This window comes from Mastigoproctus giganteus, chromosome 4 (genome assembly GCF_048544385.1).
Source record: "Mastigoproctus giganteus isolate SK-2022 chromosome 4, ASM4854438v1, whole genome shotgun sequence".
NCBI classification, from domain to species: domain Eukaryota; kingdom Metazoa; phylum Arthropoda; class Arachnida; order Uropygi; family Thelyphonidae; genus Mastigoproctus; species Mastigoproctus giganteus.
The window spans coordinates 26,527,513-26,543,213 of record NC_143578.1 but is presented as its reverse complement, the minus strand read 5'-3'; the positions used below and the strand labels follow the sequence as shown (position 1 = coordinate 26,543,213).

At 35.2% G+C, this 15,701-nt stretch overlaps 2 protein-coding genes across 6 annotated transcripts in view; one reads left to right on the top strand and one right to left on the bottom strand.

Annotated features, from left to right (window-relative positions):
- Positions 1-15,701, bottom strand: part of Atg18a (Autophagy-related 18a) — a 541,369-nt gene that overhangs the window by 356,069 nt on the left and 169,599 nt on the right. The gene's annotated exons all lie outside the window — the stretch shown is intronic.
- Positions 1-15,701, top strand: part of LOC150086487 (tRNA (carboxymethyluridine(34)-5-O)-methyltransferase alkbh8) — a 62,753-nt gene that overhangs the window by 7,754 nt on the left and 39,298 nt on the right. For 2 of the 3 annotated variants that reach the window (XM_090372600.1, XM_090372598.1), the window contains exons 3-5: positions 6,665-6,796; positions 8,120-8,320; positions 15,015-15,085. In XM_090372600.1, the coding sequence (XP_090228726.1) occupies positions 6,665-6,796; positions 8,120-8,320; positions 15,015-15,085 (404 nt within the window). The remainder of the gene's footprint in view (positions 1-6,664; positions 6,797-8,119; positions 8,321-15,014; positions 15,086-15,701) is intronic. The other variant, XM_090372599.1, reaches the window with a different exon arrangement.

Here is a 15,701-nt window from a genome sequence, read left to right as displayed (position 1 = left end):
GCAGCCAAAATAGCTCATACCCGGCAAGGTATGGTGCTACAAGATTTCTAAATGTGTCTTGTATCTGGTACCAACACATAACCAGCAGATCCTTTAATTCCTCTAAGGGCCATGGTTGAGATGCCGCAGATCGGAGTTACTGTTCCAACACAAACCACAGATGCTTGATGGGATTGATGTCTGGGGAATTTGGAGGCCAGGGCAATACCTGGAAGTCTTCCTCACGTTCTGCGAACCAGTCTCGAACAATCCAGGTGGTGCGGCATGGCGCATTATCCTACTGAAAGACAGCACCGCCAGAGGGGAAGACCGTTGCCACGAAAGGGTGTACCTGGTCAGCAGTGATGTTTAGGTAGGTAGTAGATGTCAGAGTGCCTGGCACATGGATGACTGGACCCAATGTGCTACTGGTATCCCAGTAGAATATTGCCCAAAGCATGACACCGCCACCAGCAGCTTGTTTTTGCCCCACAGTGCATCCAGGCGCCATCACTTTCCCAGGTAAACGACGCATGCGTATCTGTACCTGGTTGTCCACATGGTGCAACAGGAAACGTGATTCATCGGACCAGATGACCTTCCAGTCACTCAAGATCCAGTTTTGATACTCACATGCCCGTTGTAGGTGCTGTCGCCGGTGAACCGTGGTTAGCATGGGTACTCGGAGCAGCCTGTGGCTTTGCAGCCCCATTTTCAGCATGGTTCGATGTACTGTGTGTTCTGACACATTACTCCAATTACCGGTGAGTTGCGTCACAGTCACCCTTCTGTTGCCACATACCATCCAGGAAAGCCTTCGCTCACCTCGAGCATTGATGAGCCATGGTCGTCCAACACCTCGCGGTGGTTCATGGGTTCCCCCTCCTCGGGCCACTTTCAGTAGGTACTAACCACAGCTGACCACGAGCACGTGGAATTCACATTGGCCTTTGTCAAACTCGCTTAAGTCCACTGCCTTTCCCATCTGAAGAACAAGAGTAACACTGATTAACGGAGCTCAGTATCAGGTGTTTTTTATACCATGTCCTGACCCACACACGTGCCATAGTTCACCTGCAGTTGCTTCAATTTGCATAACGACACGCTGGTCATAATATTTCGCTTATCGGTCTATATTAATATATATAATAATAATAATAAAATAGCACTATTATACCACTTGAACATTCTTATCAAATAGGTTTTATTAAGCTCATATGTAATACAAGCTCAATACAAGTTAGTGTGGTATTGATCTTGTATTATATATGAGTTTAATAAAACCTATTTGTTAAGAATGTTCACTTGGTATAATAGTGTTATTTTATTGTTATATATATATTAATGTATATAGTATAAATTTTGCCATGTGGATAGAAACTACATAATTTCCTTTCCTACTTTGGTTTCCAATGGAAGCTAAAGAACATTTTCAAAAATGTTAGTATTATCATAGCTGAGTTTAATGTTTTTAATTATAGTGTGTATGGCATCCAAGACCAAAATGAATAATTGAAAATCTTTTTAGCTAATTCTGAAGCAAACAAAGGTTGTTTCATTTTGCTTTTTCATAGAGGCGCACTATAGCCCCAGCAGCTTATGCACCATTAAACCTCCATAACACATGCACATATGCTTTTTCATAGCTTCGTGTAGTTTTTATGATTTTATTTTTTATGTTTATGTTTTTATGATTTTATTTTTTATGTTTATATATTTCTATCGTTTTATTTTTTGATTTTCTTCGATAAAATTATAGCTAGATGAAATGTAAATTAAATAGCATACAGTCATGTACTTACATACTGGAAATTTTGGGATACTTAATGACATAATAAGGATTTTTAGATAGTGTCGAATAATATGGAATATATGATAATCCAGTCTGCCAGCAGTCTCACGAATGCTGACTTATCAGATTTTTACTCTGTATATTGTTAGTGGAAATTTTTGTGTTATTTTTGTAAAAAAAAAAAAAAATTAATAGGTAAGATTAATGAATCTCAAAATGATGGTTAAGTATTTAAATCAGATATATTTATTAATCTGTTCACTGGTATGACAAATATACTTATTACTTCTTTGTCATTCCTGCTGCATATTTTTTTTATAAAGAAATGGTTATGTATGAAAAGTCATTTTAAGAAACATGATTCAAGTAAAACTTACTGTTGCATAATTAGAACACTGCTTTCAGCCACAGAGTAGTTGATTGTTGGAACAATCTTCCATCTGGGGTTGTGGAAGTGGGATAGCTTGAATAAATTTAAGGAAGAGTTAGATTATTAGGGGGATGGACAGGCAATGTGGGATTTTTTTTGGCTGATTAACATTAGCATTAGTTGAGGCATATGATGTAAGAAAGCAAGCTTATACAGCATCAGCCAAAAAAAAAAAACCCTTTCCATTTCACCCATCTGGTTACTTCAAATGTTTGTCTAGTTCAGCCTTAAATTTATTTAAACTATCAACTTCCACAACAACAGATGGAAATCTGTTCCAGCAATCAACTACCTGCTGGCTAAAGGCAAACTTCCGCACATCATTTGGGGAATACAATGTGTATAGAAAGGATAGACAGGACAGGAGGGGTTATGCTATTAATTAAGAAACACATAAAGTCCAAGGAAGTGAAGCCAGTCGACATCGATGGACAGGGCAGTGTCGAGTCAGTTTGGTGTGACATAAGCATAGGGAAATCAAAATTGAGAGTAGGAGTGTGCTATAGGCCTAATGACTCTGATGAGTATAATAAGATATTGTACAGGGAAATAGAGTGGGCCAGTAAATCAGAGAGTCTTATAATGGGGGATTTTAATTTCCCAGATATTGACTGGAATTTGTGGGTTGGTCACTCGCACACTAGCAAGGCTTTTGTGAATTTATTGGATGATTGTTTTCTACATCAGCATGTTCGTGAGGCAAGAAGAGGGAGCAGTACTCTTGATCTGATTATCAGTAGTGATTCTTCATGCATTAAGAATTTGCAGATAAATGAACCACTAGGTGGCAGTGATCACAGTGTGTTGAAGTGGGATTTACTCAAGGAGGTAACTACCATCAGAGGTAAAGGGAAGGGTTTTTGTTTTCGTAAAGGCGACTATGATAGTCTGAGACAGTATTTAAATTCTATACAGTGGGACCAGCTGATGATGTTACCAACAGCAAATTCAAAATAGGAAGCATTCAAGGAACTAATCTTGGAGGCTACCAGGCTTTACATACCAACTAAGAAATATTGTTCAAGGTTTAGGCCTAAATGGTTGTCAGATGAACTAATGAGACATGTGGCAGAGAAGAAAAATGCATGGGATACATACAAATTAATGGGTGACATGGAAGCCTATGGTAGATATAAGTTGGTCTGTAACCAAGTCACAAAGGAGATTAGGCAGGCAAAGGCAGACTACGAAAAATCCTTGGCAAAGGATGCAAAGAAAAACAGAAAAGAGTTCTTTACATATTTAAACTCGAGAAGGAAAGGGATAAATCAGATTGGTCCACTGGATATTGATGGTTCAACAGTTGAGGATCCTGCTCAGGTGGCTAACAATCTAAACAAGTATTTTGCATCTACATTCACGCATGAGGAGTTATTCAGGAAGGAGAATGATGTAGGTAAAGTAAACATTGGCAATGAGCTGGATGATTTTGTAATAACTGAGAGGAAAGTGGAGGAGAGATTGTTGAGGATAAACATAAAAAAGGCACCTGGGGTGGATGGGATCTATCCAGTTATATTAAAGGAGGCAGCAAAGGAAGTAAGCAAACCCCTAGCCATAATTATGAGAGCTTCTTTGGACTCAGGGGAGGTACCCATAGACTGGAGATGTGCAAATGTAACCCCAATTCACAAAGGAGGATCAAAGGCTGACACAAGTAATTATAGACCTGTTAGTTTAACTTCTGTTCCAGGTAAATTAATGGAGGCACTGGTTAAAGAAGCACTGCAGGATCATCTAGACAAGAATTCAGTTATAGCTCAGACGCAGCACGGTTTTGTTAAGGGCAGGTCTTGCCTGACCAATTTGATTGGATACTATGATGTAGTCACAAAAGAACTGGATGCAGGGAATAACTTTGATATTATATATTTGGATCTTAGAAAGGCTTTTGATACTGTTGCACATGGAAGACTGCTGCACAAATTGGAACAGTGTTGCATTGGAGGCAAATTGCTGCTATGGATAAGGGGATGGTTGAGTGGCAGAAGACAGAGAGTGGTAATCAATGGACACTGCTCAACGTGGACTAATGTTATTAGTGGAGTTCCTCAGGGTTCAGTGTTGGGTCCGTTGTTGTTTTCGGTGTTTATGAATGATATTGATGATGGGATATCAAGTTTAATGTCCAAGTTTGCAGATGATACAAAGGTTGGCAGGGTTGTTAAGGACACTACTGACGCTATGCTGCTGCAACAGGATCTGGAAAGGTTGAGCAGATGGGCTGAGAGGTGGCAAATGAAGTTTAACATTGACAAATGTAAAGTACTACATATGGGAAACAGCAACCCCAGAGCAACGTATCAACTCTGCGGTACTACACTGACAGTGGTGGAGAATGAAAAGGACCTGGGGGTAATTGTGCAGGCAGGTATGAAGTTCTCTGAGCAGTGCAGACGAGCTGCAAGAGTAGCTCATGGTGTCTTGTCAATGATATACAGGAATTTTTCTAGCAGGGATAAGGAGGTGATTATTCCCTTGTATAAGGCAATGGTTAGGCCACATCTTGAGTACTGTATACAGGTCTGGAGGCCTCATTTCAAGAAGGATGTAGAGCTGCTGGAACGGGTACAGAGAAGGGCAACAAGATTAGTGAATGGAACAAAGGGTTGCTCTTACGAAGAAAGGCTTAAGTTTTGCAAATTACAGAGTCTGGAGACTAGGCACCGGCGAGGTGATCTGATAGAGGTGTATAAGGCTTTGAATGGTTTGAGCATGCTCAATGCCAATGGGATTCTTCATCTTGCTCAGAATAATCACCTCAGAGGGCATAAATTCAAATTGAGGAAGGACGGATGTCGGATAGATGTGCGGAAATTTGCCTTTGGCCAGCGGGTGGTTGGTTGGTGGAACCGACTTCCATCACTTGTTGTTGAAGTTGATAGCCTAAACAAATTTGGACAGGTATTTCGAACGAACGGAGGGGTGAAATGGGAGTGGTTTTTTTTTTTTTTTTTTTGGCTGATGCTGAATAAGCTTGCTTTCTTGCATCATATGCCTCTACTAATGCTAATCATTCTACAACTGTCTTTCCTCAATTTGAATCTATCCCCCCTCAGGTCTTAATCTGAGCAAGCAGAAGTATCCTGTCAGCATTGAGCCTGCTCAAACCTTCAAGGCCTTATACACCTCAATCAGATCAGATCATCTCGAAGGTGCCTAGTCTCCAGATGCTGCAACTTGCAGAAATTAAGCCTTTCTTTATAAGTGCAACTGTTCCTCTCACCAATCTTGTTGCCCTTCTCTGTACTCATTCTAGCAACTCTACATCCTTCCTAAAATGAGGCCTCCAGACCTATATACAGTACTCAAGATGTGGCCTGACCATTGCCTTATACAAAGGGATAATCACCTCCTTGTCTCTGCTAGCAAAATTCCTATATATCATTGACAAAACTCCTTGACCTGCTCTGGCAACCCATCTGTACTGCTCAGATGCTGTAGAAGCTTGGATCACTTGCCACTACTATTACTAATATTAAAACAGTTGCATTTTGCTCTTAGAAAATTAAAATAACAATATTGTTTGATATAAAACTAATCTAATTTATAATTTTAAAAAAATTATAACACTAAGTAAACTCAATTACATGAATACCTGATATCTTACTTATATTACTTGATATAAAACTGGTCTCATTTATAATTTTTAAAATAATTATAACACTAAGTAAACTCGGTTACCCAAATACCAGTATGAATTTTGAATAATCACTTAATCAAAATCCTTTCTAAAGATTGTTTCAGTAAGATGCAGTAACACCTGATTACTGATGGTGTAATACTGCCTAGCAAAATAATCCAGTTTTAGACAGTAGTGAGGTTTTTTTTAATCGGCATTTATTTTAGAGTTAAGTTTCTTTAGGTTGGTTATATAACCTCATTCCAAAAAAGGTTCTACCTCATTCTCTTTCTAGCTGCAAACAGGAACAAAAAAAAAAATATATATATATATAGAAGTTTGTAAGATGCATATATCACAAAAATTATATATGTAAATTTATATACTGTGTGTGTGTGCACATGCATTTAAACTGTCATTGCAATTTAATAATACATATAGTATAATTTTTTATTCAGAATTATATAGATAAGTCGTAATTAATTAATTTTTACTTAAGTTAAATAACAGCCTTAAGAACAGCTTTAACAGCCAAGTTGTCTATTTTATTCATTCAAAGTATTAAAAACTAATTTAATTGAAATGTATTTGTGTTTAAGTTTAAAATATATTTCAGAAAAATGTTTTAAAACACCGGTTTAGCTTAACTAGAAGTATTTAAAAAACAAAACAAAACAAAACTCTACATTCCTATGGTTTGTTATTGAAGAGTATTGAGAATTTAAAAGTTGTATATATTACAATATGTATATTGTTGTAATGTTTCAATTCACATCTCATTTTAGTATTTATTAATTTTTTTTTAATTACTAGAAAACCTTAAAAAAAATTTATTTTTCAGTTCCAGAGATTGAGAACCCATATGTGCTCAATGAGTATCCCACCGGATTGATCTTATTAGAAAATTTTGTTACAGAAAATGAAGAAAAAGAATTGCTACACTCTGTTAACTGGGATGAACAGGATGAGGATGGTATGTGCAGACTTGTATGAATTTTGCAAAATAAAAAGTTATGAACGATATACACTAAGATTCACTAAAAGAAATATAGGAAAGACATTAATGATAATATATTTTTAGGAAACTGAAAAAAATATGCTGTTTTAACTTGTGGCTATTTTACTGTGCTATTGTGCTATAAGACTTTTAGGAAAAGTGACTGGTGTCACATGAAAAGTTCACTGTGGAAACCCTCACCTCTAGCAATTGGTATGATTGCTGTTCTTCCACACCAAGTGGGCAAAAGTTTAGATTTCATTTTAATTTGGAGGAGAGGAAGTCTTTTTGGGCTGCTTTGGTACCTTGATCCAATTTGTATGTCTTAAGCAAGGGTTGCATGCTTTTTATCCACTTTGTTAGGTTTGTTCATCCATAATATAGAATGAATGCAATTTTCAGATACAGTATGCTAATATGTTATGGTCTTAGCTGTTTATACTCTTGTTCTAAACAGTCTAGTCCAACTCATTTCTGAAAGTTATTTTAATGTGCAATTTGGGATATAAGAATTGAAATTCATAATGCCAAAATTACTTAATTACTCTCTCTGCTTACGTTAGTGATGTTTATTTGTTAATCTTTTAGTATCTTGATTGTACTGTTAGTGAAAATGCATCATTTATATGGGATTCCAGGAAAGAAAAATAATTTGCTACAAAATGCATTGATCTCACCTTATGAAGTATATCACTAGTTGTCTCAGACTCAAAGTAGAACTATATTGCCATCTATTCATAATGCATGTCATTACCCACATGTTACATGAAGCTCTCTTGTTTTTTTTTTTTCATCTTTAAATATCAATTTATAATTAAGATATTTTAAAGGTGGCTAGTATTTTCTGCTAGACTTGGGTGAAATATTTTTTTATCCAGATTAACTGAATGGCTTTGACATTGGTTCTAGGTAGTAGTTTTGCAACTGTTTAATCATTTGTGCCTAAAGTGCAATAATTTTATGCTATTATAAGATAAAAATAATAAATTACTGCAAATTCTTTCATACAAATTGTATTTTTAATGTATTTTATCATTCTTCAAAAAAATTAATTTAATATGGTGTTATTTTGAGTTTCTATTTTTATTTTTATTATATTTTTATTTTCTATTTTTATAGAAAATAGAATTAGTGATACTATGCCATTTTAGTATTTTTAAACTAAAATTTTAAAGATACTAAAAATTTCAGAAATAATACAATCGTAAAGATTTATGTACTTACGTTGTTAAAATTTATACCTTTCTAAACTCTGCAGACAGTTGTGAGGATTGTAAGTTTTTTTATTTTTATTGATAGTACTGAAGAACTTGAAACATCGAAGAGTAAAACACTATGGTTATGAATTCAACTACAGCACTAATAATGTTGATAAAGAAAAGCCTCTGAATGAAAAAATACCTGAAGTTTTCCAGAAACATCTGAAAAAATTACTTGAATTAGGGCATATTACATCTTTTCCAGACCAATTAACTGTTAACCATTATTTACCAGGACAGGGTAAGATAGAATTTTCTTCCTCTTCCTCTTGAAAATTATTTTAAAAAAGTTCTGTAATTTGCAGTTTTAATTATTTATAAGTTGTGTTTTTGTAAAGTATATTAGGTTTCAGTCATTTATGGGTAGTTTCTCTGTGTTATATTTGCAGCATATACATATATTTGTTTCTGTGTAGTTATATTGTATAGGTGTAGATGAATTCCTTATCTAACTGATGGATCAAGGTCTCATTGCAGCATTTAAGTCATATTACACCTGTTGCTTATTTGCAGGCGCCTCCGTAGCCAGGTGGGAAGGAGCAGCAGTGCGTAGCACACGCTTCTTGATTAGACCGGGGTTCGAGCCCGTCACCACCAAATACGGAGGATGCGGAAAGGTCAGGGAATGACTACCGCATATCCCGGAGCAATATGGCCTCAGTTGCTAATGCTCCTAAAAACCAAATAACAAACAAACAAACAAGCTTATTTGCAAGAATTCTTTAACAGATGGAGAGTGATTCTTCTATTCAGTGATTACTGAAAAAAAAGAGTATAACTTTGCTGATTGTATAAAGATATAAAGGAATCTCTAGATGACATCAAATCATCAACATGGAATGTAAATAAATTTTCTGTTTATACTCCAGCACGACAACCAAGCCAGTAGAGTTTACAATAAATCATCAATACAAATATTTATTGTATTTAGTAGTCACAGGCCTGAACCCCGGTCCACTCAAGGAATGCATGCTATGCACTCTCGCCCCTGACCACTCGGCTACGTCAGGCCTAAGAAATTCTTTATAATACAAATTTAAAGTATTAATGTTCATACTCCGGCACAACCTCCAGGGGCGACTCTGTAGCCCCTGGAGGTTGTGCTGGGCAAGAGCAGCAGTGTGTTGTAGCACGCACTTCTTGATCAGACCAGGGTTCGAGACCGTGACCACCAAATACGGAGGATGCGGAAAGGTCAGGGAATGACCACCGTATATCCCCGGAGCAATATGGCCTTAGTTGCTAATGCTCCTAAAAACCAAATAACAAACAAACAAATGACCTCCAGGTCAGTGGAGTTTACAATAAATCAATCAATACAAATGTTAATTGTATTTAGCAGTCATGGGCTTGAACCCCGGTCCACTCAAAGAGCATGTGCTACTGCACTCGCGCTCCTGACTTGGCTACGTCAAGCCTATACTGGAGGAAGCTGTTACCTGATTTGATGAAAGACCCAGAAGGCTCTCTTTGGTATTTTTGAGTTTACTACAAGATATGGGAGGAAAGGGTTTTCATGATTTGAAAAAAGTGAGATGAAAGCAGTGAGGAAGGATTAAATGGCATGATTAAAAAACCTCAGCTGTTGTAGGCACTGGCAGAAATTTTGGACATGTTGAATTTAAGATCCTGGCTGAAAAAAAGTGTTTGAAATAGATCCTTTGATGGAGTCTGAGCAATGGAAGTTTTTATGGCACTCGTACATGTAAGGAGACTTGCAGAGACCCATAGAGAGACCTACAAAGAAAGACAAGGAAAATTACCATAATAAGTTTTTTAAGAACATCACAACTTCACCTTGCAAGTCATCTTCCTAGAATGATCTTCAGAAAGATCCACAGTTCTCTAATCCATTCTTCTCTATCACTGCCACCTTCATTATCTTTTTAATATTGATATCATCAGTGAATTAAATGTTTTTTTTGTCTTTTATTTTTTAATTCTTCATATAAAACATATTCAAAATGTTTTTATTTATTACATTATAATAAGGTTATTACATATATTGCATGTTAATTTTTATTGATTGTAAACATTAACCTTGATTTTCATAAGAAAAGTCCACATAATCCTCTGTATTCCATAAGGCTTTGGTGTTAATATTTACACTTTTGATATTCCTTGCAGTGTTTACTTTTATGTATTATTCTTCATATAAAATGTATTCATAAAGTTTGTATTTATTTCTTTATAATAAACATGGTTATTATATATATATTGCATGTTAATTTTTATTGAATTGTGCCTTGATTTTCATAAGGTCCACTTAATTCCCTATATTTCATAAAGCTTTAGACTTAATATTTACAGTTTTGATATGCACAACAGTTTCCTGGAATATACCGGCTGAAAATATTGAAATGGATTCTTTGATGGATTAGCCTTTCCTCCTGCCTGGTGACACACGTGGTATGAACGAGTAAATGTGATACAGCAAGTTTGTGTTATGTGGTCCATATGAGGTACGTGATTGACATGGGTAAGGGACATGATTGGATATGAACTTTGAAAGGGGGATGATTGTCAGTAGCCAGTTGAACGGTGGCAGTATTAGAGAAACTGCGAATCTTGTGGGCTGCTTGCATAATGCTGTAGTTCCAAAGTATTCCAAGAGTGGGCAGAGGAGCAGTAGCTGGACCAAATCTCATTGATGATCGTAGTGAATGGCCCGCCTTGTGTAACTAATAGATGGAAAATGATGGAATGGCTGACCATGGACTTTAACCAGGGGATGATCAGCAGTGTTTCCAAGACTACACTGAGACTAACCCGCCTCTATATGGGCCACCAGAGTAGATATCCATGCTTATAGTCATCCATCACAAATTATGCCTGAAGTTTGCATCTGAATGGCATCATTATACCATTGATGACTGGAAAAAAGTTGCCTTTTTTTGATGAATTACATTACCTGCTATACTGTGTGCACAGTAAATGGAAGGTACAATGACATATGTGATGAATCACACTGATGTCCAACAGAAACAGGCTGGTGGTAGCAGTGTTTTGGTATGGGGATGTTTTCCTGAGAATCTCTTGGGGGCTGTCATACCCTCATTTAATATTTAGAATGTATTTTTGTTTATGTATATAATATATACATTGGTGTTCAAAGAAAGTGCATCACCTAGGAATTTCGCATTTGTAACCCTTTTTATCGATGGTATGTTACATTAATGACTAGCATCACAAATAGAAATATAAACAAAAGATATTTATTAATAGTTGAGGCAAAGCTAAGTAAAATTTGACAGGTGCTCTCAAAATATTCCAAAATCAGCATTTGCAACCTTTATACAACAGTTTTGGTAAACACAACAATTATGGCTGAAATGTTATCAGAAGTCCTCAATTTGCTTCAGTTTATAATTTTAAATGGAAAACAAAATGAAAAGTTCACCAGGTGCAAACTAATATTTAGTTGAACCGCCTCTGGCTCTGATGACAGCAGCACACTGTCAAGGCAAGTGCAAGTTGATTATCTTTAGAAATTGACAAGATCAATTTCTAAAGATAATCAACTGATAGTTTGTGGTTCCAAACACGAATTATGGCTTCCTGAAGTTCACAAAGGGTCTTTGGTTTTTTTCTGGCAACTGCAGATTCCACATGATGCCAACAGTTCTCTAGGATTCAGGTCCGAGCTGTTTCCTGGCCAGCTAAGAGTTGTAATGGACCGTTCTTCCAATAATTTTTCACCTGTAACATATGTTAGCAGACATTACTGTCGAACCTCTAATGCAGAAATGAAGATAAACTAAATACAGAAGTGCCTGCTTACACTTTTCGCCCGATGACAAGGAGCAGAGTCGTCCTGAAAGATGCGGCTACTTGGTAGGTTGAAATGGTCTCTAACAGTTGGCAGCAATTTGCCTTCCAATATAGCCAGGTATCCATTGGCATTTACGGAACCTTTTATAAACTGCAGGTGACCTACTCCGCAATACGAAATGCACCCATATCATTTGGCTGGTAGGGAATTTTACTGTAGATGCCATACAGTCTGGATGGTATTCTTCACCATGTCTACAGCGAATCGTTTGTCTCCCATCAGAGCCATGCAGGTTGAATTTCTTTTCATCCGAGAAAATAATTGACTTCCACTCCTCGGGGTCTATTTGACATGCTCCTTACACCAAATTAATCAGGCCTTTTTCATTTTTTGTGTGAGGAGGGGCTTCTTCTTAGGATGCTGGGCTACAAGTCCATTTTTGAAGAGGCATCTTCTGACTGTTACTGCGCTTGCTACCATTCCTGTATGTTCTTCCCATTCTATTTTCAGACAGGCTGATAATGTTTCAGACGAAGAAGATTTATGGTATAAGTGCTTCAAAACCTTCAAAACACGGTCCTGTTTTGGCGTAGAGACTCATTTGCATCCGGTTTTTTCCTATCAGCAAAACCAATATTCTTGAGTTGGGAAAGAAATCTACTCACTGTCAACTGATTACAAGGCACTCTATAAGCAGTATGACGGGAAGAACATCCTTCCTCGTGTAAAGCAACAATAGCACTCTTTCTTCATGATGTCAACTGCACGTAATCCTGACACAAACAAGGAATCACTGCACCTCTTGCAGAGCGTGCTTATATAGCTGAAAGTAACAGCTGATGTAATATTATGTCATCACCTACGCGTGTCAATCTTATCTGATTCAATCTGTAAGAAATATTGCCATATACTTACGTTATTCAGATGACAATTACAATTTTAAGGGGCGATGTGCTTTCTTTGAACACCAGTGTATATATACAAATTTGTACATATATATATACACACTCAATAATTATTTCTGCTGACATCAGATCATGCATATTTGCATTACCTGTATTCGACCATTTTCTAAATATGTTTTCCCCATATCTGATGACAGCTATAACATTTTCATTTTTATTTCCATTTTATTTGCATTATATTATTATTTTGATGTACTAATTTTCTTTTACAGTTCCCCCACTTTATATTGGCTTGGTAATTCAGCCCATAATTTTTCTTAATTTATAATAACCTCTAGAATTTTAACATTCTTTCACCTTTCATAAATCTACTACACTTCTTTTTCTACTTTCCTCATCCTGCTAGTTGCTGGCACTTTGTATAACTACCACATCCATTTACGCATATTTAATTCAATATATTAATACAACCAATATTTACTCTTACATCCTTTAATGCTGCTTTGTGCTTTTAGGTGCATCTGTCATACCTATTTATTAATTTTGAATGCACTGAAACCATTTCATCAACTGTATACCTTTTTCATATATAACTCTTTAAACATTACCGTTTTTAGAATTACATTGAATATCCATTTATATCATTGAATACCCATTTATATCATTGAATACCCATATATATATTGTTTGTTTTTGTTTATGTATATAAAATATGTGTGTATATATATATATATATAATTTTTTTTTTTTTTGGTAATACCAAACATGAAACTGCAACCTAGTACTCTAGTACTGTGAATGGTTGAGAAGCTGAAGATACTTGTTGGTGTTGGACTTAATTTCTTGTAATTTTCAAGAAACACATAACGAGACTTATTCCAAAGAACAGAAATGGAAAGAATAATTGAAGAAGAAGAAAAAAAAAATTAGCTTAGCGAATGTAAAATTAAACCGTGAATGGATATTGACTAGCTGTTGCACATTATCAGCCTGTTTTGGAAGAAAGGCATGGAATTACAGGTTCTAATTCAGGACAATGCTTATAGCAAGGGTGTGCAGCAGAAGTTGAATATCTACATTACAGGTAGTTCAATGAGTTTGTAAAACATGGATCATTAATTAATCTGACTATCTTTTGGATATAGTCTAGGAGTTTAAGACATGTTTTAGTGGGCACCATCCCAGATATGGAAAAAAATATTCCATAATATAGCAGATTTTCAATTCATTCAAAAATTAAAAAAAAATTAAAATGTTAAGAGAAATCCTGTTTTTTTTTGCAAAGTTTTAGAGGAAGCAAAATTTGTAATGTGCTTATTCTAAGATTAGAAGCCTGGATTATCCCCATTAAAGATATTTGTCCTATTCTATAAATCTGAGTATTGTATTGAAGGACAGAAGTAAATTAAGTTTTTCTGTTCCTCACTGGAGAATTATTTGAACATAAGTATTCAAGGAACTAGTGGATATTCTAGAAGTTGTAGCTATTTGTGCAGAGCAGGATTTGTCAAACTTGAAGTTAGAATATAATGTACTGTCATCAACAAAAGTATGGATAAGATTTTTAGTCAATGAAAGGTCATCCATATACAGAAGAAAAAAATCAATAAGATTTCTTTTATTGTGAAATAAAGCATTCATTCATTTTCAGAATTTTATGCATAAAATTCTTTAAATGAAATCATGTGGGCAAGTGTTTCATTCTTTAATTAATTAAAATAAAGTATTTTTTTATAAGATATTCATTTCCCACATGTGAAGAAATTGTCCCACAAGTGGGAAATTTTTATAGACTACACTATTACCATCAACCTTTAAAGTTCCTTCATGTAATTAAACTTAAATAAGTTTTTGTACATTTTTCTGTGTGCACTACGAGATTATCAGTTAAAAAATGTATACGAAAATGGTCGCTACAGTGTGTCCTCTGGAGTCTCAATTTGTAAAGAGAAATTATCTTTTCGTATATTTTTCCTTAAAAAAGATTGATTATTGAAATAAATAGTTTTATTGTATGAACTTCCGTAAAGGTCTCTCCCCCCCTTCCTCTCCAATGCCTTATCAGAAATATAAGTTGCTTACATGAAAGGGGTGTGGAGACCTGTTGGAAGAAGTATTTGTGATTGTAAAGTAAAATAACTTATTTATAATCATAAATAAGTAATACATTTAAAAATCATAAATGGATTATCATAAAAAGACTACTACAATAAAATAACCAAATTATGCCCTTTGCTTAAAAACTTTTTAAATTATAGGTATTCCTCCACATGTGGATACCCATTCAGCATTTGAAGATGGAATAATATCTTTAAGCCTTGGCTCTCAGGTACTGAGAGAAAATTTTGAATTATGGTGATAAATAATATATAAGTAATTAGGAAATATATTTTTTAGATAAATGTAAAATGTTCTTACTCCAAAGCAATTGCTAACAATTCAAAAAAACAGGGTCTTATGAAAGGTATAATTCATTAGTAAGAATTACTAATGAATTATGACAAGCTTAAAGATGAATTATCCAAATAATGAATTATTTGGTATATTTAAGCTTGCAATTTAAATTATCACTGGATTGTCAATTGTGGCACTATGGGATACTTGTCCATTCTCTGATGAGATGGTGGTCCTGATTTATACATTTGGTATTATGCCTTACTTTTATTGTCATACATAAAGGACTAATTATATACCACATTGAATGAATTGGTTTATTCCTATTTGTGTACTTCATTTCATTAATTTACCTTACCTTCTACTAATAAAAATTAAGTTATATATTAAAAATCAAACAGTATTATAGAAAATTATTTTTTGAATCTTCTTTTTTCACCTTGAAACTGTTACTACTGAGGAAACTTCATGTTGTTGCTATGCTGATACACCTGTTTGGCAATTACTTTACTTCCTTATTCTGGCTTTTTAATCATAGTTGATGTAAGGCT